At 29.3% G+C, this 23,079-nt stretch overlaps 7 protein-coding genes across 7 annotated transcripts; all 7 read right to left on the bottom strand.

The window, feature by feature from the left end:
* Nucleotides 1–781: 781 nt before the first annotated feature.
* LOC114932693 (odorant receptor 4-like) lies at nucleotides 782–2,671 on the bottom strand. The gene is made up of 5 exons (XM_029305017.2): nucleotides 1,858–2,671; nucleotides 1,553–1,652; nucleotides 1,354–1,464; nucleotides 1,061–1,216; nucleotides 782–835 (listed from the first exon to the last, which is right to left on the bottom strand). The coding sequence occupies exons 1-5, from the start codon at nucleotides 2,634–2,636 to the stop codon at nucleotides 782–784; spliced, it is 1,200 nt and encodes a 399-aa protein (XP_029160850.2). The 5' UTR covers nucleotides 2,637–2,671.
* A 1,124-nt stretch (nucleotides 2,672–3,795) lies between these two features.
* LOC114932689 (4-vinylanisole receptor-like) lies at nucleotides 3,796–5,980 on the bottom strand. Its single transcript, XM_029305013.1, has 5 exons — nucleotides 5,107–5,980; nucleotides 4,887–4,986; nucleotides 4,604–4,714; nucleotides 4,196–4,351; nucleotides 3,796–3,871 (listed from the first exon to the last, which is right to left on the bottom strand). The coding sequence occupies exons 1-5, from the start codon at nucleotides 5,886–5,888 to the stop codon at nucleotides 3,818–3,820; spliced, it is 1,203 nt and encodes a 400-aa protein (XP_029160846.1). The 5' UTR covers nucleotides 5,889–5,980; the 3' UTR covers nucleotides 3,796–3,817.
* A 592-nt stretch (nucleotides 5,981–6,572) lies between these two features.
* LOC114932703 (odorant receptor 4-like) lies at nucleotides 6,573–8,839 on the bottom strand. The gene is made up of 5 exons (XM_029305030.2): nucleotides 7,982–8,839; nucleotides 7,690–7,789; nucleotides 7,335–7,445; nucleotides 6,868–7,023; nucleotides 6,573–6,626 (listed from the first exon to the last, which is right to left on the bottom strand). Exons 1-5 carry the CDS (start codon nucleotides 8,758–8,760, stop codon nucleotides 6,573–6,575), a joined length of 1,200 nt encoding a protein of 399 aa, XP_029160863.2. The 5' UTR covers nucleotides 8,761–8,839.
* Nucleotides 8,840–10,212: 1,373 nt separating this feature from the next.
* Nucleotides 10,213–12,365, bottom strand: LOC114932691 (4-vinylanisole receptor-like). Its single transcript, XM_029305015.2, has 5 exons — nucleotides 11,490–12,365; nucleotides 11,223–11,322; nucleotides 10,936–11,046; nucleotides 10,442–10,597; nucleotides 10,213–10,289 (listed from the first exon to the last, which is right to left on the bottom strand). The coding sequence occupies exons 1-5, from the start codon at nucleotides 12,269–12,271 to the stop codon at nucleotides 10,236–10,238; spliced, it is 1,203 nt and encodes a 400-aa protein (XP_029160848.1). The 5' UTR covers nucleotides 12,272–12,365; the 3' UTR covers nucleotides 10,213–10,235.
* Nucleotides 12,366–13,151: 786 nt separating this feature from the next.
* On the bottom strand, nucleotides 13,152–15,107 carry LOC114932704 (odorant receptor 4-like). Its single transcript, XM_029305031.2, has 5 exons — nucleotides 14,216–15,107; nucleotides 13,873–13,972; nucleotides 13,643–13,753; nucleotides 13,346–13,501; nucleotides 13,152–13,216 (listed from the first exon to the last, which is right to left on the bottom strand). Exons 1-5 carry the CDS (start codon nucleotides 14,992–14,994, stop codon nucleotides 13,166–13,168), a joined length of 1,197 nt encoding a protein of 398 aa, XP_029160864.1. The 5' UTR covers nucleotides 14,995–15,107; the 3' UTR covers nucleotides 13,152–13,165.
* Nucleotides 15,108–15,853: 746 nt separating this feature from the next.
* On the bottom strand, nucleotides 15,854–17,982 carry LOC114932692 (4-vinylanisole receptor-like). Its single transcript, XM_029305016.1, has 5 exons — nucleotides 17,204–17,982; nucleotides 16,926–17,025; nucleotides 16,580–16,690; nucleotides 16,168–16,323; nucleotides 15,854–15,907 (listed from the first exon to the last, which is right to left on the bottom strand). Exons 1-5 carry the CDS (start codon nucleotides 17,980–17,982, stop codon nucleotides 15,854–15,856), a joined length of 1,200 nt encoding a protein of 399 aa, XP_029160849.1.
* Nucleotides 17,983–20,099: 2,117 nt separating this feature from the next.
* LOC114932785 (4-vinylanisole receptor-like) lies at nucleotides 20,100–22,495 on the bottom strand. The gene is made up of 5 exons (XM_029305169.2): nucleotides 21,714–22,495; nucleotides 21,329–21,428; nucleotides 21,131–21,241; nucleotides 20,513–20,668; nucleotides 20,100–20,153 (listed from the first exon to the last, which is right to left on the bottom strand). The coding sequence occupies exons 1-5, from the start codon at nucleotides 22,493–22,495 to the stop codon at nucleotides 20,100–20,102; spliced, it is 1,203 nt and encodes a 400-aa protein (XP_029161002.2).
* Between the last annotated feature and the right edge of the window lie 584 nt (nucleotides 22,496–23,079).

Raw genomic sequence — 23,079 nt, 5'->3', positions numbered from 1 at the left:
AATAAAAATTTTTATATACATTCAAGAAATCAAATGTAATTTATCATGATATTCCTTTAATATTCCTTTATAAAATAATTACTATTTTGCTAGAAAATAATAAATTATATTTTGATTGTAAGACATTTATTCGATAGATATTCAGTTTAAATAAAAATCTATGTTTTTTATCCGTCAACATTTAATAAACCGAAAGATATCATACGTAATTTTGGTCTTTCTTTATTTTTATTGTAACTCTTATTATTCAGAATTGTAATATTGTGTATGGCAGGGAAAGTTTTCGTTCAGTCGACTTTTTGCAATTTTGTATTAGTCTTTATGCTTCTCTCGCAGTTATATTTTAATTTCTCAAATCATGGCTTTAATTTTATTCTTCCTTATATCGTTCAAGTATTCCCATAATTATTATATTTTTTTGAAACTAATATAATAATAAATTGTGTGATAATTTATATTAATTAATATATTTAATTTCTCTGTTTCTTACGTACCAAGCAAATAAAAAGTTATATATAATTGTATATATGATATTTAATATATTATTCTCAAAAAGAATATATTTCAATTCGCGAAAAGACGTTTTATATTTTGTGAAAAATATTCAAGGATATGCATTTGCAATAAAAAAATTGTTTACATTTTATATAACATTTTTACTACTTTTATTTCTATTAGATTATTAATGGTTCTACTGAATAATGATCTACAATTAAAAAGAAATATGCATCTAATACTTTGTACACATAATTATGTATAATATAAATATGACATGAATTACTTATTCCATTACTTTTCGAATAAGATTCAAGTATGTAACAGCCGTTTTAACAACCTAAAATATAATATGTGTATTGTAAGTTTCTTGTATAAAATTAACTTTTTTTAAAAAAGGTTTAGTTATTTATAAAAAATAGTGTCGAATTTTTATAGATCGACATTTTATAAAAAAGGTACAAGATTTTTTTTATTGATTGAGCTTATATAAAGAGCTTCTGTGAGATATATGTTACATACATATTTGATAATTATCTTTTACTAATAAACCTATATTACTTACATCACCAAACGTTTTGATAGAAAGATCGAAAAATTTTCCGGCTTTAAGTTTAGTTGGGATATTTGACATGGCTATAATTAAAATCAGTGCTCGTGCTTTCGCATTCGGAAGACGATACCAAGCCAATGTACACACTGTTAATGATAATTTTTCTCCCTAGTTTTATTAGTAAGATATACGTCAAATAATAAGATAATAATAAGAAAAGTTTCGATAGGTTGACATTACTCTTTTTACGTCAAATATTTTAATGGATTTGTACTGCTTATAAAATGGTAATATAATAAACATACCTCTTCAGAGAGTTGTTCACCGATAAAACAAAAAATGAAAATATTGAATCCAATCGACGTCAATAGAACAAGATATGAAAACATAGCTATAACATTTTGATCTTCCCACTCCTGGAAGATCAATAGTTATGTATAAATTTTAATGCAAATAATAAAAAAACGTAAAATCTTGCTTTTTTATGTAGTTATTTAGGCTCACCGTAAGAATATCGTGTCCTAGAAGACATACAATCATCGTACACCCCATCACTTCTAACAGGCTTGTGTGTTCCAGAGTTTTCTGCACCAATTGAAAGAAACTATAAGCGCAAGGTATAGATTTTTATCGGGACTTAACACATTGGAAAATATTATAAAAAGCTAATAAAACAAAAAATTAATGTTACGTTTTAATTTCGTAGAAATTTTATTCGATTAAGAAAACTTTATGGATTTCAATATACGAATAAACAAGAGAGAAGAATGTAGATAAATAAATGAGATAGATACTACAACAAAACTTACTTTCGCATTTCGGTATGATATTTGACAGTCGCGGCCAGCCTCTTAGCTAGATTCTTTTCTTCAGGTTCGTTTATGAAATCATTTATTAACGACATTAATATTTCTAATTGCGCGCATAGATGCATAGCAAAAAGCGCAGCGAGACTGCAGATGGCCACTGTGATAGTGTATTTAATAAATCCGGAAAGAAACTGTATGAAGAACATGATTTCGTAGGCAGGACTGATCTGTCCGTCGAAGAAAATGAAGTAGCTCGGACAGGGTAAAAATCTGATTGTAATGTTCCGATTGTTAACAGACTTTCCTTTGCTCAATGGTACGACCGTACGGAAGTACAAACCGGAAGTGTACATAAATAAACTGCATAAGAGGAGCAAACGTCTTGCGGTCCTGGCTCTGTCAATCATAGATTCACGAGCTTTGGCGTTTGCGACGTTTTGCCAATCGTCTCTCACTCGCATCAAACAGTTTCTCACTTTGCTTTGAGTGAACACCAGGCTGCTATACTTGAGCACTGCTAATGTCGTGAACATCACGGACGATATGAGTTTTAATTTGACACGAGTACGTTTTTCGACGATAATTACGTACAGGATAGTTGGAATTAACTCGCAGGCGAGGAGAAAATAGCAAACTAGGATGAGCAAGATTCTCCTGAGATTTTCGAAATTCGATGACTCTGTCTCTATGGACGGCCAGATGCCCAATAAACGACAAGCAAAACGATTTAACTGCATGCTATATTTTATATCATTTTCATAATGTTTATTCGCATACATTTTTAATTTTTTATTAAATAATTTTGTGAGCACGATGTTATTGAATAGCGAGATTTTATCGTTTGAAACAACTCGATATGCGTGACAGGATGCATGTAATGACAAAACGCGTTCTTTTTCATCACTGACTTCAGGGAGCTATCGTTTAGGCTGATTGTGAGTATAACTCGGTGCGTAAGTGCGCTTGCGTTACGAGTGGTTGACAAGTCACGTCAATCGAATGAATGTTAATGCGCGTTTAGAACTCTTGAGGAAAATCGAAAGCATAGCAAAGTTTTAAAATGAAGTGAATAATGAGTATCGAGACATTTCCGTGAAATTTATTCTTATATATGTGCAGGGTTCATCGACTTTAACTACTGCTAATGTAATTATGTGTGTGTGTGTGTGCTTCACAAATAGAGCACTCTTCTCCCTAGAAGAAACATTGGAAAATATTCTCGATGTTCTGCGGGAAAGTATCAGCCATACGAATAAGGCATTATAAAGTCTTTGATTTGTTGATACGATAGCAATTTTGTACAAGTCCTTGCGTGTATATCTTTATTGACTTACAGTATCATTAAGAGAAGTATGTTTGAATTAGGGAAGATATTTTATATTATATGTATTTTTGTTTTAATTTTGTATATTTTGTATAGACAAATTTGTATGTAAATTCAATATTAATATTCTTGCATTTAGTAAGAATATTTATAATACATTCTGGAAACCAAGTGTAATTTATAATAATTTTTTAAATATTTTTTAAATATTCCTTTATAATATAATTATATATATTATTCTTTTGCCAGAAAATAATAAGTTATATTTTAATTATGAGACTTTTATTTGATAAATATTTAGTTTAAATAAAAATGTATGTTTTTTATCCGTCAACATTTATTGATCTGTGTAATAAACTGTAATAAATCGAAATGTTCATATGTAATTTTGTCCTTTCTTTTATATTGTGACTCTTACTATTCAGAGTTATAATATTATATTTTCCAGGGAAAGTTTTTTATCATTTTGTTATTAATCAATATTATTGTAGAATATAAAGTTCTATATGGATTATATAATATTATTTATACATGGCACATATTAAATTTTCAATATTTGATACGTATATATTATTAATTTTCAAAATATGATTTTACACATATAGAGCCTACATTATAATTTTGATAACTAAATATTTATTCGGTTATACTTCGTAGCATATTAAAATATGCACCAGCTGTTTTCATTACCTAAAAGATTTATTGTTTATTCTCCTAATTTATTTTTTATGAGAAAAACATTAATAAAGTGCAAATAGATAAATATTTCATAAAATGTTTGAAAAAAGTGATATATATATATATATATATATGTATAATGTATATATTTATTTATAAATAAATCTTATAGAACGAATAATTATGTATTCTATGCAAATTGTTTTCTATGTAAATTTAAAAAAAACGATATTTGCAAATATATAATGTGTGCATAACAATTCTATAATAATTTTTGCAAACATATGAAATATATGAAAAATTACGTTGAGAAGAATACGTTGAAAATTAACTTACGTGACCAAATGTTTTGAGTGATAAATCTATGAGTTTTCCAGCGGAAATTTTGGTCGGCGCATTAGACATGATCATCAACAGCACGATACTGCGTGCTTTTCTATCCGGAAGACGATACCATTCGAGTTCGCAGGATGTAGTAGCTACTTGCTCCGCCTATCATTAATATTGAATAACGAACAAAACTATTAAAATGTTTTAATAAAAAATAGTGCAAAATTTCAATTTTTTTCATGGAATAAAATTTATTTTCAGCATTTGAAAAAGATCAATTTTAGAGAAACAAATTATATACGTATCATTTGTGGAACATATATGTATACATATTTAATTCTTTATATCTCGTTATTAAGCATATTATATTGTCCAGCATAAATGGTAAAGATATTAATACAGATCAATATATACCTGTAAAGTAAGTTGTTCGCCGGTATAACAAAACATAAACACGTGAATTGTTACGTTTGTAAGACATAACAAATAAATACATACAGCTGCTGTATTATTACTTTGCCATTCCTACAAATAAAATATTTGTACGTAACAAGTATCATCACTTAATCGCGAAATTTATAGTCTTTTATTTATAAAAGAATGCATTTTATGTTTAAAATGTGACTTATGTAGAGTGTGAAGATAGAATTATTTAGCCATCAATTCGCTTTTTTTATGAATTTATAAACTTACAAACCATTAACATGAGATATACTAGAACGCAGATGGTTATTGTGTTTGCCATTATTTCCATCAAACATACATGGTGCAGAGTCTGCTGCACCAAACGCAAAAAACTGAAATATTGATAGTACCAAATAAACATTGTGACAATACAGAAAAATAAAACTGGTCGCAAAAAATAAATAAATAAAATATATAATATTGAAAAAAACGATAAAAAAACACAAACTCACTTGCGTACTCTTATTTGATGTTCAACTACCTCAGCTAATTTGTCATCCACCTCGTATTCCGTGCGCCATTGCTTCTCAACGAGTTTCTTCATCAACTCTATCAGGATCTTTAATTGACCACAAGCGTGCACCACAAAGATAGCTGTGAAGCCACATGCGCCTGTCGCGATTGAGGCTGAAACTAAGCCGGATAGGCACTGGATCGCGAACAAAATCTCGTAAGTGGGACTAACTTGCACGTCGAGCGAAAAATAATAACCCGGACATGCCAATAATCTGATTGTGATATTGTCATCGGTAACGAACTTTCCCTGAGACAACGGCAGAATCGTTCGAAAGGTGAGAGCACCGCCGTACATCAGGACACCGCAAAACGCGACCAGTCGTCTTCCGGTCCTGGCGGACGTGAGCATCATGCTGCGCGCATCAGCATTAATAACGTTTCTCCAATCGTCTTCGACGTGCTTCAAGCATTGTCTGATCTGATGATCGCGAAGTATGAAGATGCCGTATTGACCAGCGGCCATGAAGTTATAGAGGAGAACAGGGATTATCTGAAGTCGAACACGCGTCGTTTTCTCCATTATCCAATAAAAGATAGCGGGTATTAGATCGCAAGAAAGAAGAATGTAAGAGAAGGAGATTAGCAGAAGCTTATAAATCTTCTTGCAAATAGATTTTTCTCTATCGATGGAAGGCCAGACACCGAGCGCCTGCATAATGTTGCGAGTTGGTTGCGTGATGTACATGATATTGTGATAGCAATCCTCTTTACCTGACATTTTTCTATGTATTTTGCAGAATGCTTCACGATATTCTTGGACTTCATTCGATACGTAGTTTCCTACGAGTAATGCGGTATCTATTGGCGAACTGAATCTCGACTGATCGTCGAAGAGAGGAAAGTTGATCATAAAGTAAGCTTACTTGCGCTTGCGCGCATAAAAAATTCAAATGTTGTGTGAGGAAGAGAGATAGTAGCGATAAAGTTAGTAAATGCAATTGTTCGAGGGAGAGACTATCTGCCATGTCATGAAAAGTATTTTTATCTGTACGCGATCGCTTTTATCGTCCTTTATAACAACTAGGAAAATAATTATATGTTTATCTCTTCCTATATAATTTGTATAACTTTTTATAGAAATCTCAATTCCGATTGCGAAATAATAATTTTGATTATATATATTTCTTGAACTTTATAACAAAAGTAAGATGTATTATTTATTTCTAATATAAATAAAAATACATGTTAAAAAATAAATAATAAATTGTTCGATAAAATATGTATATTTAAATGTGTGTATAATAAGAGTATATTATATATGTATATAGTTTTACATAAAATAATTTAAATTTTCTATTTAATTTATGTATATTACTGATTCACACAATATATAATTAATATATCAAGTATATATCATTTTCGTCATAATCTCGAGATTATAAGAATTTAAATATTTATTACATTACTCGATTACATTTCGGAGCATATTAAAATATGCTCCAGATGTTTTCATGACCTAAAACATATTTAACTGCTTATTGTTTTGATCAATTCTCATTATTAATATAAAAAAATCATACTAAAAGAAAATTTCAGCTAACATTTATATGTATTTATGAATATAAAATAATCTATTATTTAATATTTGTATGATTAAACGGTATGACGATTGATTAAGATTTTAATTTTTGGCAAACTTTAACAAATTGAACATATACACATACATAATTTTTGAAAATTTTAATTTTTTTACTTACATCACCAAATGTCTTGAGTGACAGATCGACAATATTTCCAGCGGAGATTTTAGTTGGCGTATTAGACATAATCATTAATAATATGACGCTACGTGCTTTCCTGTTCGGAAGACGATACCATTCGAGTCCGCAGGATGTAATGGCCACTTTTTCCGCCTATTGTTAATTTATTATACATATATAGCAATGGTCATACAAATATTTCTAAGATAGTGTAATATACATTTTTTTATATTTTCTTTATATATTGTATTTTCTTCATATTTAATAAAACATTTTCACAAAAATGTAATATTTTAAGATATTATATAATAGAATAATTTTTAATGGAATATTGTCTCAAAATTTAAAGTGCAACTTTATTTATAATAAATAAATTATTTTTAATTGTAGAACATTGAGATTTTTTGTATTTTCAATTTATTATGATTGTCTATTTTAAAAGTTAAGATGTTAATAAAACGTACCTGACTGGTAAGTTGTTCACCGGTATAACAAAATAAAAATATATGAGTTACCACGTTCGTAATGCTTAACAAATAAGTGCATAAAACTGCTATATTCCTACTTTGCCAATCCTACAAATATAAATGTTATACATATACATATAACGAATTGATTATTGATTAATTAAAAATTTTAAAATAACTTTGTTTTTGAAACATGCATCGTCATATAAAAATTTGAAATTATAAGAGTAAATCAAAATTTATATTATGATTGAATTTTTGTTATTCATTGTTTTATTTGTATTATATATACTCAAATATTTAATTTACTTTTTTGTTAAAATTATTTCATCATATAAATAAACTTACGAACCACTATCATAAAATATAATAAAAGACAGATGCTTATTGTATTCACCGTAAGTTCTATCAAATATATTTCATGTAGAGTATGCTGTACCAATCGTAAAAAACTGAAATACAATTGCCATAAAAAATTAATATTATCCGCATCAATGAATAAAGAGAATAATAATCAAAGCTAGAAAATTTTTTTGACAGATATATATTTTTTGATAGATAGATATATATTTTGAATTAACTAATTAAAAGGCAAAATAAATAAAGAGGCACAAATAACATATAAAAACAAATTGCAGACTTACTTGCGCACTTTTATTTGATGTTTGACTATTTGAGCTAACTTCGTATCCACTGTACGCTCTTCTTGGCACGGTTCCTGCACGAAACTTCTCATCAAATCGATCAAGATTTTCAGCTGGCCACGAGCATGCATCACGAAAATCGCTGTAAGGCCGGATGCACTTATCACGATCGAAACCATAAGTATACCTGTTACACATTGGATTGTAAAGAGTATCTCATAAATAGGACTGACGTACACGTCGAGAGAAAAAAAGTAACCCGGACAAGCAAAGGGTTTTATTGTAATGTTTTGATCAGTTACGATTTTCCCTTGGGATAATGGTAAGATAGTTCGAAAAGTAAAGGCACCACTGTACATGAAAATTGCGCAAATTGTAGCCAGGCGTTTGCCCATCTTCGCGGATTTCAGCATAATATTGCGCGTGTTTGCACTAATGTCTTCCCAATCTTCCTCGATATACTTGAAACATTGTCTGAGTTGATCACGGCGAAATATAAAAATACCATATTGACTGACAGACATGATGTCATAGAGAAGAAGAGGAATTATTTGGAGTCGAATGCGCGTTGATTTCTCCATCAGCCAGTAAAGGATACCAGGTATAAGCTCGGAGAAAAGAAGTGTGTAAGTGATACTAATTAACAAGAAGTTGCAAGCTTGTGGAAATACAGATCTTTTTTGATCGATAGATGGCCAGGCTCCAAGTATGAGCAAAATGTTACGAGTTGGTTGTGTGATATATAAAATATCGTCCTGATAATGTTTGTTTTGTGGCATTTCTTTCGATTAATTTGAAATGTGCTGTACTTTCGGACTCTTTATCCGATGCGCAAACACTATTAACACGAAACCTGGACGCGAGCGGAATCACGACTGATCGTTGCAGGACAAATCTGATCATAAAGTCAACTCAATTCTCGCATGCGCTTGCGCGTTTGAAACATTTAAACGTTGCGTGAGGAAGAGAAATGGAAAAGTAAAGTTCATAAATAAAGTTACTCGCCAAGGGACGAGATGGTTTTCTATGAAAAGTAATTCTTACTCATCTACGTTTATTGACTTTTGACCGCGCGCGATTCAGAAAATTATAATATTTAATTTTCCTCCTTTCTATATCTTGTCCGTGATTGTACTTATTGATCAAAAAATAACAATTTTGATTATATTTTATGAGAATACTTTTATATGTTTCTTAGAAAGAGCTATGTTCATAAATTTTATTTTTATAAATTTCTTAATTTTAACTGCAACATTAATCAATTGACCATAATTATTTATGTTATTACCAATTCATCATGCATTGTCAACATAATTAACTTGAAATATGTTAAAATTTATTTATAAAGTACATTATATATATATATATATAATTGTAAATCTGTTAATTATTTGAGATTATTATTTTTATTTATTAACGCGATATGTTATCTAATTCTTTTGTTATGCTTATTTCATAAGAAATTGTTATCATTGAAATCGCATATTTTAATAATTTGAAAAGAGTTAATAATATTATTAATAAATATTTTTTTCTTTGTCGGATATAAAAGGGACTAACTCATCACATGTGCTTACGTGTTACAAAGACTGAAAAGCCACGTCAAATGAATAGCTAATATTGTACGTGCAAAACTTTTAAAAGGAATCGAAAGGAGTTGCACGCAGATCTATTTATGAATGTGCTTTATCATAGGGAGAGAAAGTTCTCTTGTTTAAAGTCAAAAAAATTGATATTCTTTGAAGAAACTTGTTGAAATGATATCAGTGTAAACATAATATGATTGTTGATAATAAAATATCCAAAGCAATTATGCTTGTCTCATGATTATATCCTGAACAGATAAAAAAATATTTTCTATGACTACACAATCGTTGTAATTTTGTAATCAAAATATTTAGAATGTTAAAATAGTTTTTTTATAATGATCAATAAGGAATAATAATGAATTGATACAATGCTTCGATGATTTAAACACTGCGATTATAAAATAAACTTTTAATGTTTTAAAGCAAGATATGATGCTATTATACAACTTATTTTTGTTCGTAGATATTATCGGAAAATTATTCAATTTTTTACGAAAATAATTATTACAATTATAATTATACAAGAATATATTCAAAACTAAAAACATTTATCTTGTGTGTATGTACATTGACTCTAATTATTATAATTTTACATATAGTATACAATACGATAATGTTGACACGATGTGTAGCTTAAATTATTTCAATGATTAGAATTGAAATATTCAATCAGTTACATTTCGAAGCATGTTAAAATATGTCACAGCTGTTTTAACAACCTAAAACAAATCAATTGTCCATTCGCGCTTAAGTTTAACAGAACGAAAAATATAATTATAACAAATAATACAAAAAATATAGTATATACACACATAAAAACACATATACACACATGACAAGTTAATAAGTTTGTTTCAATATATATTCGTACATCACCAAATGTTTTAAGTGATAGGTCCATAATCTTTCCAGCGGTGATTTTTGTAGGCAAGTTAGACATAATCATCACTAATACAATTCCGCGTGCTTTTTTATCCGGAAGACGATACCACTCAAGTTCGCACGATGTATGAGCCACTTTCTCCGCCTGTTATAGATATAAAATATTATAGATAATTATATAGATATATATCTTATATAATAAATAATCGAATTCATGATCATATATAATATTTAATTTATTGTACGTGTTATGTATAACATATTTCACGTACTTAAGAATTATTTCGAAAATTAAAATATTTTTGTTATATTTTTACGATAAAGTTGTGATAATTATTTTTATAATATATAAAAATTATAATTTATAAAATAACGAAAATAATATTATTATACATAATTATCATATGGTAAATTAAATAAAAAGGTATAGATTGCGTATTTAATGAAAAGATGATCTGATTTAAACATATAATGCGAATATACCTGAGTCGTAAGTTGTTCACCGGTATAACAAAACATAAACACATTTATTAGCATAGACGTAAGCGACATAAAATAAGAACATGTAGCTATTGTATTGCTTCTCTCCCATTCCTATAAATACAGCACTTTTTATATAAATGTTTCTTTATATAAAAACTATAAAAGAACAATCACTATTTCAATCAATTGTTTCAACACTTTTACAATTTTTATTTTTACATTTTATTAAATAGATTAAAAAATGCGTTTTTATTTTGTTATTGAAGGGAGTAGAATAAATTACAAACCACTATTATGCAATACCCTAAATTGCAAACAATTATCGTACAGCCCATCAATTCTATCAAACATATTTGTTGCAGAGTATGCTCCACTAATCGCAAGAAACTGTGAAATATATTGATATTCTGTATTAAATTGATATTTTTATAAAATAAACGAATAGAATTAAAAATTGTATCCCACATATTAAATGCGATTTTATTTATTAATCAGCGATCAATTATTTTTATAATGTGATACATATTTAATAAGATTACAAATTAAGAACTTACTTTCGTATTCTTATTTGGTGCTCTACCACTTCAGCAAGTCTTCTATCCACCTCTTGCTTTTCTTGCCATTGGTCCTCGACAAGACGTCGCATCAAGTCTATCAAAATTCTCAGCTGACCGCAGGCATGCATCACGAACACGGCTGCAAGACCACATGCGCCCGTTGTGATCGAATAAGTAACTAAACCTGATAAGAACTGCATTGCAAAAATCATTTCGTAAGTAGGACTGGTTTGTGAATTGAAGGAAAAAAAGTAACCCGGACAAGGCAAGGGTTTAATTGTAATATTCTGCGCGTTAATTATTTTTCCTTTAGCGAATGGTAAGATCGATCGGAAGGAGAGTCCGCTGCCATACATAAAGGCTCCGCAAAGTGCAACCAAACGTCTTCCCGTTCTCGCTGATTCGATCATTGTATCTCGCGCATCTGCGCTAGTAACAATCTTCCAATCTTCCTCGATATGTTTCAAGCACCGTTTGACTTGATTCTCGCGAAATATTAAATTACCGTATTTACTCGTTGCCATGAAACAATAGAGAAGCATAGGAAATGTTTGTATTCTGATACGCGTTCTTTTCTCCATTAACCAAAAGAGGATACCCGGGATCAGCACGCAATAAAGAAGAGCGTAGGAAACACAGATTAACAGAAACTTCACAATTTTTTCGCCAGCAGATCTTGCTCTGTTGGAAGACGGCCAGACCCCGAGCACGCTTAGAACATTACGTGTTAATTGCGTGATGTATACAATATCATCTTTATAATGTTCGTTACACGACATTTTTTTCAGTGGAGTTTGGTCTCGCACAATTATTATTTTTGAAAATTATTTAACTATCAACTGTCAAGTAAATTTCTGCGGATACTGTGAAATATAGCCGATAGCTGAATTACGATTGATTGTTAAAAGAAAGACTGACGTCGAAGTAAACTTGTCATCGAGCTGCGCTTGCGCTCTTTAAGAATTCAAATGATATGTGAAGTAGAGAAATAGTCATAAAGTTTGCAAGTGAAATGATCAAGAACTGAGATTGTTTTTTTTCTACGGAAGGTATTTTCAGTTTTCATACATACTTCAACTTTGCAACAGGAAAACAATTGCGTCTAATTTCTTTTTAAATATTATCATATATCTTTGATATAGGAATAATATGTTTTTAAGTTATCAAATAGGAAATTGTTTATATGTACATATAATATTTAAATAAAATTGAATAGCACATAAAGAGCAGTAAATATTTTTTAGATTGTCAAGAAATGTGAACTTTATTTTTACGTATAGTTAGATAGCTAATTAATATTTATTTTCTTACATTAGTGGATGAATTTTATGATGTGCATTTTATCTAAACATTTTCATCATTTGAGAAAAAATCTTGATATTATATGGTAAGAAAGAGAAAATGATATTTATTTATTATTTACACGAGTGAGTAACAAATCATTTAACTTCTTGAAATTTGTTACACACGCAATATATTTGTGTATAAAATTATACATTGAACTTTAAATATGATTTAAATGTCTCTAAATGCATTTAATATTTTATCTAAAATAGATATATAAAGTAGAGAGTCATTAATTGCATTATATGAGTATTCTTTTTATATTACTACTTTTATTTAAAATACATTTTTTATTGCTATTCTATGTATACATAACTAATTCTTAAGTCTCATTCGAATGATCGTAGAAGATTTAAATATGTCACTGACATCTTAACAACCTAAAATAAATATATTTCTATATATGTATATTAATCGCGTTTTTCCTTTTTTTCTTTTCCAAAAAAATATCTTTATCATTAATAATGATAACAGTATCCATTATATTTTTTAAAAAGATTGTTACTTACATTGCCAAATGTTTTGAGAGAAAGATCGATAAATTTTCCTGCTTTCAGTGTATGTGAAGTGTGCGAGATGGCCATGATTAAAATCAATGTTTTCGCTTTTTCATTCGGAAGACGATACCATTCTAATGTGCACACTGTTAATGCTACTTTCTTTTCCTAATTTTATTAATTAGTTATATGCGTCAGAAATAAAATTGAAAAAAAATAATATGTGGCACATATTCCGTTTCTTATCTGTTAAATACTTTACGATTATTTTTTTCAACTATAATAAAATTAGGACTCGAAAATGCATACCTGTTCGATGACTTGTTCGCCCATGTAACAATAAATAACTACGTTGAATAAAAGCATCGACAATCCAATAACGTATGAGCATAAACGTATAGTATTATGATTTTCCCATTCCTGTAAATCAAACAGACATGTCTTATTATTTTTCAAAATATATTAAGTTTTCTATCAAATATCGTACCATATTGATCTAAATTTTCTTAAAATTCGCTATTACATAAACGTTTGCGCACCATCAAAATGTAATATCCTGCGAAGCATATGAGTATACTAGAACTTAGAATTTCTATTAAACTTGGGTATTGAGTAGCAGTCTGTACCAAGCGTAAAAAACTGAAATGAACACGAAAGAAATACGCAAATATTAAATTTAAACGAAAGATATTAATCATATTTTTTATAAACACTTTCTCATATCCATCAATTTATATATATATATATATAATGTTGTCATGATTTAAATTATAGAATACATATTTTTTCTTCCTCTTTTTCTTTCTTTCTAATAAATAAATAAATTTTAGAAATAATTAGCAAAATTATTAAAAAATTATATAAATATAAAGACAAACTCACTTCCGTGTCTTGATTTGATGTTCCACGAGAATGGCCAATCTCTTGTTTAAATATTCTTCTTGGTGCTCATTTACAAAATTATTTATTAATGTAACTAGTATATCTAACTGCGCGCAAAAGTGCGTTACACAGAGAGTTATGAAGCCAAAAGTTGTCACCGTCACTGTGTACCTTATAATTCCCGAAAAAGATTGTAGAAAAAAAATAATTTCGTAAGCGGGACTTTGTTGCACATCGAAGAAAACAAAATGCGCCACGGTTGGCAGAGGTTTAATCGTGATATTCTGAGGAGTGACGATCTTCCCAACTGACAGAGGCATGATAACTCGTATAGCTACTCCATTTAAATACACAAATACGGCGCACATTATAATTAAACGTCTACCAATTTTTACTGAGTCGATCATCGAAATGCGAGAGCTCGGATCGACTATATTTCGCCAGTCCTCGTCAACTAGCTTCAAACAATTTTTAATTTCATTCTTGTAAAACAACATGTAACTATACTTGACAGTCGTCACTAATGTGAATAGCATACTACCCAAAACTTTAAGTCTTAGACGAATATCTTTCAGGACTACTAATATGTAGATCGTGGTCGGCACTAATTCAAAAAGAAGAAGAGCAAAACACGTGATAAATATCGGAACTGTCTGCACTATGTCGGGAAGAAAGGAATTTTTGCGCGCGAACGGCCAGATTCCTAATACACGAAAAAAGAAGCGATTTATCTCAAAGGTATACTTTATATCGTTTTCATAAAACTTGTTGGCAATCATGTTGGAATGGATACTATATAACTTATAATATCTTTAAATAATATCTCAATTTCGTAGCACGATGCTATGTAATAATGTTGCACGCAACATTTCTATAATGTGCAATGCTGAAACAAGGCGTGTTTGTTCGCCACTGACCGCAGCATATCCTTTGTTGGACAAAAGCATAATTTATAGTTCGCGTGCGCTTGCGTAAAGAGACTGAAAAGCCACGTCAAGCAGATGGCTAACATCGCGTATACTATATTGAAACTTTTGTAGGGGTTGCTCGCAGATCTATTCATAATTTTTTTATAGTGAGAGATAGTACTCCTGCTGGAAGTCAAAAGAGAATTAATGCTGTGCAAAGAAACTTATTTGATAATAACCACGTAAGATGGGGTTGTTGATTCCTGATATTTCACTATACTTGTATGTGTGTGCAAAAGTCTGTTAGTGTATAAAGTGCAATATCATTTTAGTACGTTTTTATGTACGATAATGTAAAAATTATATTTAAATCTGTGCTTACTTTTTTAAATTCTTATCTGTTGTTATTTATTTTTTAGTATAATAAAATAGAAATATATAGAGATTTATATGGAAATATAAAATATAATGTAGTAATTGCAGGTTTTTTTTATATCTTAATTGCTCATAAAAATTTAATTGCATCCGTCTGTATTTTGTGAAACAACAACTTTATGTATGCGCATTCTTCTATAGAAGAAATATATTTAAGAGACGAGAATAAATAAATCATATATATACATATATCATACAAAATATTATGTCTGATATATCTATATTATGAAAGTATACTTGACACAAAATGATGTTACTATTATGATATGATGCTCAGATGATTAGAAAAAAATATTTATTCAACGAAATTTCGAAGCATATTGAAATATGTCACAGCTGTTTTTACAACCTAAAACAAAATCGATCGAAATAGTCGCATAAGGCACAATGTATATACAATTATAATATACATATAGTACATATATAATTAAACATATATATATATATATAATATAGAAAATAATAAAATATTATACACATTTATACATACACTTATGCTCATATACACATATATACATACATTCACATAAATATATAACATATCTGTAACTGTGGTGATTTTTTAAAATGAATTAAATTATATGGATATTTATAAAAATATTTTCTTACATCACCATATGTTTTGAATGATAGATCCATGAGTTTTCCAGCGGTGATCTTGGTAGGCAAATTAGAAATGATCATCACCAGCACGATTCCACGTGCTTTTTTGTTCGGAAGGCGATACCATTCGAGGTCACACGATTTAATAGCTACCTTTTCTGCCTAATATAAATATTATTACACATATACGTAACAACATGTTAGTAATAGATATGTAATACTAAATATATGAAATAATTCCAATTATTTTTTTAAGATAAAAATTATTTTGCTTCTGCATATATCCATATATTAAATACAAATATAATGATATTAATCTTATTAAAAAATATAACATTGACACTATTATATATAATATATATGCGTGATAATGTAATGGAAATAAGAGATCAAACAGATTATAAGCAAACACACATACTTGAGCGGTAAGCTGTTCACCGGTGTAACAAAACAGAAACATATTTATCATCATAGACGTAACCGACATAAAGTAAGAACATGTAGCTATTGTATTACTTTTCTCCCATTCCTATAAATGTAATACTTTGATGTAACTAATATTTATGTATTTTTATATATAGGAAAACATGAAACCAATTATAAGTTGCATTAAAATCATAAATCATCTGAATTGTATCTGAATATATTTATAATTTGAAAATTTTTATTGAATACATAAACAAAAGCTATGCTTATCTTATTACTATAAAATTATTAAGCAACAATTTTGTGAAATAATTAAAAGTAATACAAAAATCACAAACCACTATTATGCAATATCCAAGAATGCATACGATTGTTGTACATCCCGTTAATTCTATTAAACACATCTGTTGCATTGTATTTTCCACTAATTGCAAAAAACTGAAATGTATTGATAATATCAACTCGACATTTTCATTTTTGGGAAATAAGAAAATTCACAATAAGAACTATTATTTATGCATGATAGCCAATCCAAATTTGTTGGGAAATAAAACAGATAATTATTTTTTATTTAGTACTAATGTAGATTTAATATTAAATCGATGACAGCACTCACTTTCGTATTCTCATTTGATGTTCGACTATTGCGGCTAACTTCTTATCCACTTCATGTTTTTCTTGCCTCTGCTCTTCAACAAGATGTTTCATTAAGTTTATCAGAATTTTCAATTGGCCACAAGCGTGCATTACGCATATGGCAGCGAGACCACATACGCCCGTCGTAATAGAAAAGGTAACTAAACCCGATAAGAACTGCACCGCAAAAACCACTTCGTAAGTAGGACTGGCTTGTGTATTTAAGAAAAAATAATAACCTGGACATGGCAAAGGTCTAATCGTGACATTTTGCGCGTTAACTATTTTTCCCTTAGCAAATGGTAAAATTAATCGAAAAGATAATCCGCTACTGTACATAAAAGCTCCACAAAGTGCAACTAGGCGTCTTCCGGTTTTCGCGGAGTCGATCATCATGTTTCGTGAACTCACATTGGCATTTCTCCAATCTTCTTCAATGTGCTTTAAACAGCGTTTGATTTGTCTTTGGTAGAATACTAAATAACCATATTTACTTATAGCCATGTAGCCGAAGATAAGTAGAGGTAATACCTGAATTTTGACATGCGTTCTCTTTTCGAAAAGCCAGAAGAGAAAACCGGGTAATAAAACGGCATAAAGAAGGATGTTTGATATAAAAATTAATAGATATTTATGAATTCGTTTAATTAAAGTTCTTTCTTTGCTGGACGACGGCCAGACTCCGAGTACACTTAGAATGTTACGCGTAAATTGCGTGATAAACATCATATCTTCTTGATACTGTTTGTTACTCGACATCTTTTTGGGGAAATTGTGAAGAACGTTTGCGATTTTTTTTCTCTAGAAAATTCCTCTTGGATTGCAGTTGTGCAAGATACTACAAGTTAATGTGAAACTTAAATGCGAGCTGAATCACGACTGATCGCTGCGTAAAGAACGGTCAATGAAGTAAATTCGCCGTTCACTTACGCTTGCGCGCTTTAAAGATTTAAATGGTTGCGTGAGGAAGATATTTTGAAAGCAGAAAAGTTTCCAAGTCAACTTGCTCACCGAGGGTTGTGATTGCTTTCCATGAATAGAATTTCTGTTCGTCAACGTGTATTCAACTATTAATACAATTGGCTTTGCGACTTTATTCTTTTCTATATTTAAATCTGCGATTGTATTGAACATTGACCACTAATAATAATTCTTTTTGTCTCTTTTGCAATAATTTCGTATATAAAATGTATAGCACAGTATTAGTATCTTTTTAGTACAATTTTAGTAAATCTTATTTATTGTCAGTTATTTTTTAATTGTTATTTATTTTAAAATAAAGCAAATGTGGTTTATATATAAAAAGATAACATAATAATTGTGTAAGTTAAACAACTAAGATTAAATCACGACTCTGTAATATATTAAATATAAATCACAAATAAGAAAAGTCTAAAGAGCCATACGCGGATGTTGTTGCGTACATTTTCAACGAAAATTAAGTTTTCGTTGGAAATAAACCGTGCACAAGGCACGTATCATTCTCGGTATACTTCCAAAACTTAAAATTTGAAATAATCTCATACTTGAGATTTAATTCCGATAACCCTCTAACCCTCCTGCGGAAATAAGTGTGTAAACAAAGTGATAAATATAAGGCCAACTTATCGAGCTGAATATTCGAGATGTTCAGTCAACTACCATTTATTACATGTATAAATTATAAAACTACAGTCATTATATTAAAACTAACGCAAATTACAATCATTCTATAAACGTTTCGACCGCACGCGGTCTTCTTCAGTATAATTATTGAAATATAAATTCTTACAATTCACATAATATCGAAATTTAATTATAGTTATTCAGAATCAAGAGTTTTTGAGTAATTAACGCGTGTTTCAATCCGTCCTGTCCAACAATGTTCGCCTCGATATGATCCCTGATTTTGTTCAGATCTCGGATAGTTTCATCGTTAATATGCGAGAAATTAACCCGTTCCGTAGGCGCTATCATCGTTCTTCTTGATAATTTTGCTACTTATTAACAGTTATTAAGGATGACACATAACAAACCCTTTAATAAAAACAGGGTTTGTTATGTGTCATCCTTAATAACTGTTAATAAGTAGCAAAATTATCAAGAAGAACGATGATAGCGCCTACGGAACGGGTTAATTTCTCGCATATTAACGATGAAACTATCCGAGATCTGAACAAAATCAGGGATCATATCGAGGCGAACATTGTTGGACAGGACGGATTGAAACACGCGTTAATTACTCAAAAACTCTTGATTCTGAATAACTATAATTAAATTTCGATATTATGTGAATTGTAAGAATTTATATTTCAATAATTATACTGAAGAAGACCGCGTGCGGTCGAAACGTTTATAGAATGATTGTAATTTGCGTTAGTTTTAATATAATGACTGTAGTTTTATAATTTATACATGTAATAAATGGTAGTTGACTGAACATCTCGAATATTCAGCTCGATAAGTTGGCCTTATATTTATCACTTTGTTTTCAATATACGAGCGACAATTGTATTAATTTATAAGTGTGTAAGTTTAACGATTGACTTAATATCAAATCGAATTGAAAAAAAAATTAATGTGCATCTGTGTTACATATTTCAGAAAATTTTCTGTATTTACTCTTCTATAGGTTTAAAAAAATTTAATGTGCATTTTGTGCTACATATTTTAGAAAACTTTTTGTACATATGTATTCTTCTATAGAAGAAATATATTTATATCGGGGTACACTGCATATGTGTGGTGTATATAATATATACATTTATGTACATTATATATATGTTTGACACATTTATATCATAAGTTTATGTAATATTTAATTAATATTGTTGATCGTTTTGTATCCGTATTCATAGTTTCAACGATAAAAATAAAATTATTATGAAGAAATAGATTCAATCAGTTACGTTTAAAAGCATATTGAAATACGTCACAGCTGTTTTAACGACCTAAAACATTCCGTAATAATTTATTTTATCGTGATTTTATTTCATTAAGTGAAAAAAATTATTCAATAAAAGTAAAAAATGATTTATTCATGTTAATTTGAGATGGATATTAATTGAAGTTATATAAGTTGTAATTATAAATAATTATGATAATTATACATATGAAAATGTATATATGGTTAATGCCAAATATAAAAATATTTTATAGTTATTCTCTTTCCTAATCATTTATGTACAAATATTTTTATATTTATATTTATTTATATTACATAAATAATATTTAATGATATGAATAGCTATTATGTTAAATTGCAAGTTTGTGAAAAAATAAGTGAGTACTTTTGTATATATGTTCTTACATCACCGTATGTCTTGAATGATAAATCCATGATTTTTCCAGCGGTGACTTTGGTAGGTAAATTCGACATAATCATCACTAGTACAATTCCACGTGCCTTTTTATCCGGAAGACGATACCATTCGAGTTCGCACGATGTACTAGCTACTCTCTCCGCCTGTTATTGACATTTAATAAGCATTTTTATATTTTAATAATATTTTATAATAATTTTATAATAATTGAAAAATATTTTCAATAACATTTTTTATTCTAACTTTATTTTTCACGTATAGTTAAATAACTAATTAATATTTATTTTCTTATATTTGTGGATGAATCTTATGATGTGCATTTTATCTAAATATTTTCATTGTTTGTGCAAGAAATCTTGATATGTAGTATGAAACGGAAAATGATATTACAATAATATTTTATAAATATTTTTAAACATATTTTTTTATGAGAGGTAAAGTACAACTTTCGGTGATCGAACACACGTAAATGTAACATTATTATGCATAACATATTGTATTATATTATGACATATGAGTGTGTGTGTGTGTGTGTATAATTATTATACATTATTATATAACGTAATGACGTTTGTTAGAAAAATCTAATTAGTTGACGAATATACCTGAACAGTAAGCTGTTCTCCAGTATAACAAAACATGAACATATTTATCATCAGAGATGTAACTGTAATAAAGTAAGAGCACATAGCTATTGAATTACTATTTTCCCATTCCTGTAAATGTAAATGTTTTATGTCTTTTTGTTTTTTGTTTTATTTTATTGAAAACATCTAATTCGCAGAAATATAAGCGTTACAAACCATTATTATAAAATATCCCAAAAGGCAAACAATCATCGTGCAACCCATTAATTCTATCAGACATGCTTGTTGCATAGTATGTTCTACCAATCGCAAAAAGCTGAAATGTCTTTGATGTTAAATCAAGATTTTCAAAGAGTAAAATAATAACGAATAAATAATATTATTAATTATCTGTATATAAAATATGCTAAATGTAAATATAGATTTAGCAATAACTATCAATTACGATGCAGAATATCAATAAAAATTTAACAATAATTATTAACAATAATTATTATTAGTAAATGTTTAAGTTATGTTTATTTATTAGTAAATTATTAATAATTTTCAATTATATACAATCAAATTAAGAAAAAATCACCTACAATTTAAAAACACTTACTTCCGTATCCTTATTTGATGCTCGACCATTGCAGCAAGTTTCCTATCCAATTCTTGAGTCTCGTCCCATTGTATCTCGACGAGATTTCTCATCAGAGTCACTAAAATTTTCAGTTGACCACAAGCGTGCATCACAAAGACAGCCGCAAGCCCACATACACCGATCGTAATAGAATAAGTAACTATGCCGGACAAAAACTGAATCGCGAAAACCGTTTCGTAAATAGGACTAACTTGTATATCGAAAGAAAAGAAATAAGCTGGGCAGGGTAAAGGTTTGATTGTGACATTCTGTGCGGTCACGATCTTTCCTTTGGCGAATGGCAAAATTGATCGAAAGGAGAGTCCACTACCGTACATGAAAGCTGCGCAAAGTGTCACCAGACGTCTGCCAATCTTTGCGGATTCAATCATCGTATCTCGCGCGTCCATGTTGATAAGGATTTTCCAATCCTCCTCGATATGTTTTAAGCAACGTCTGATACGTCTCTCGCTAAACACCAAAATGCTGTATTTACCTGTAGCCATAAAGCCGTAAAAAATAAGAGGAATTGTTTGGACTCGGACGCGCGTTCTCTTCTCGATCAACCAGAAAAGGAGACCGGGAATCAAGACGCAGTAGAGAAGAATATAAGAAAGTGAGATTAACAGAAATTTCCAAGCTCTTTGGCCGATTGATCTTTTTCTGTTGATAGATGGCCAGACACCGAGTAAACTTAAAACATTACGCGTTAATTGTGTAATATACATAATATCATCTTGATAATGTTCGTTATGCAACATCTTTCTGTTAATTTTGTGTGTGAGGTCTATATGTAAATCGGATCACGACTGATTGTTGGAAAAAAAAGTCATCGATAAAGTAAATTCGCTGTCCTCTTGCGTTTGCGCGTTTTAAAGATTCATATTGCGGAAGAGTTTGGAAAAGAGTTATTGTCAGAGCCAACTTGTTCACCAGCAAGGGGTTGCTTTCCATGGAAAGTCTGTTATTTCTGTTTGTAATGTGTATTTTTTTTCAAATAAACTGTAATATACATAATTGGCTAACTTTGTTTCTTTTTGTATGAAAACTCGGGATTGGATTTATCAGAGCGTTGACCGACACATAATAGTTTCATTTACATGATAAAGTATATTTAGATATTGTACATAGAAGTAAAAGAAAAATATCATTATTTTTACGTAACGTCATACAGTGGATTAAATAAATATGAATTGATATTTACATGATGATATACATTATATAAATGTGCAATTATACACTTATATAGGTGTATTATATTTATATAGAGTGATGTTTTATTGACAAGTACTCGGAAAAGTAAAGTAAACTTATTGAATTTGTAGTTGCGTGAGCAATAGAAATT

The sequence above is a fragment of the Nylanderia fulva genome, unplaced genomic scaffold (genome assembly GCF_048542155.1).
Source record: "Nylanderia fulva isolate GAGA-0341 unplaced genomic scaffold, ASM4854215v1 Scaffold22, whole genome shotgun sequence".
Classification (NCBI taxonomy): Eukaryota; Metazoa; Arthropoda; class Insecta; order Hymenoptera; family Formicidae; genus Nylanderia; species Nylanderia fulva.
This window is presented reverse-complemented; position numbering and strand designations above follow the sequence as displayed.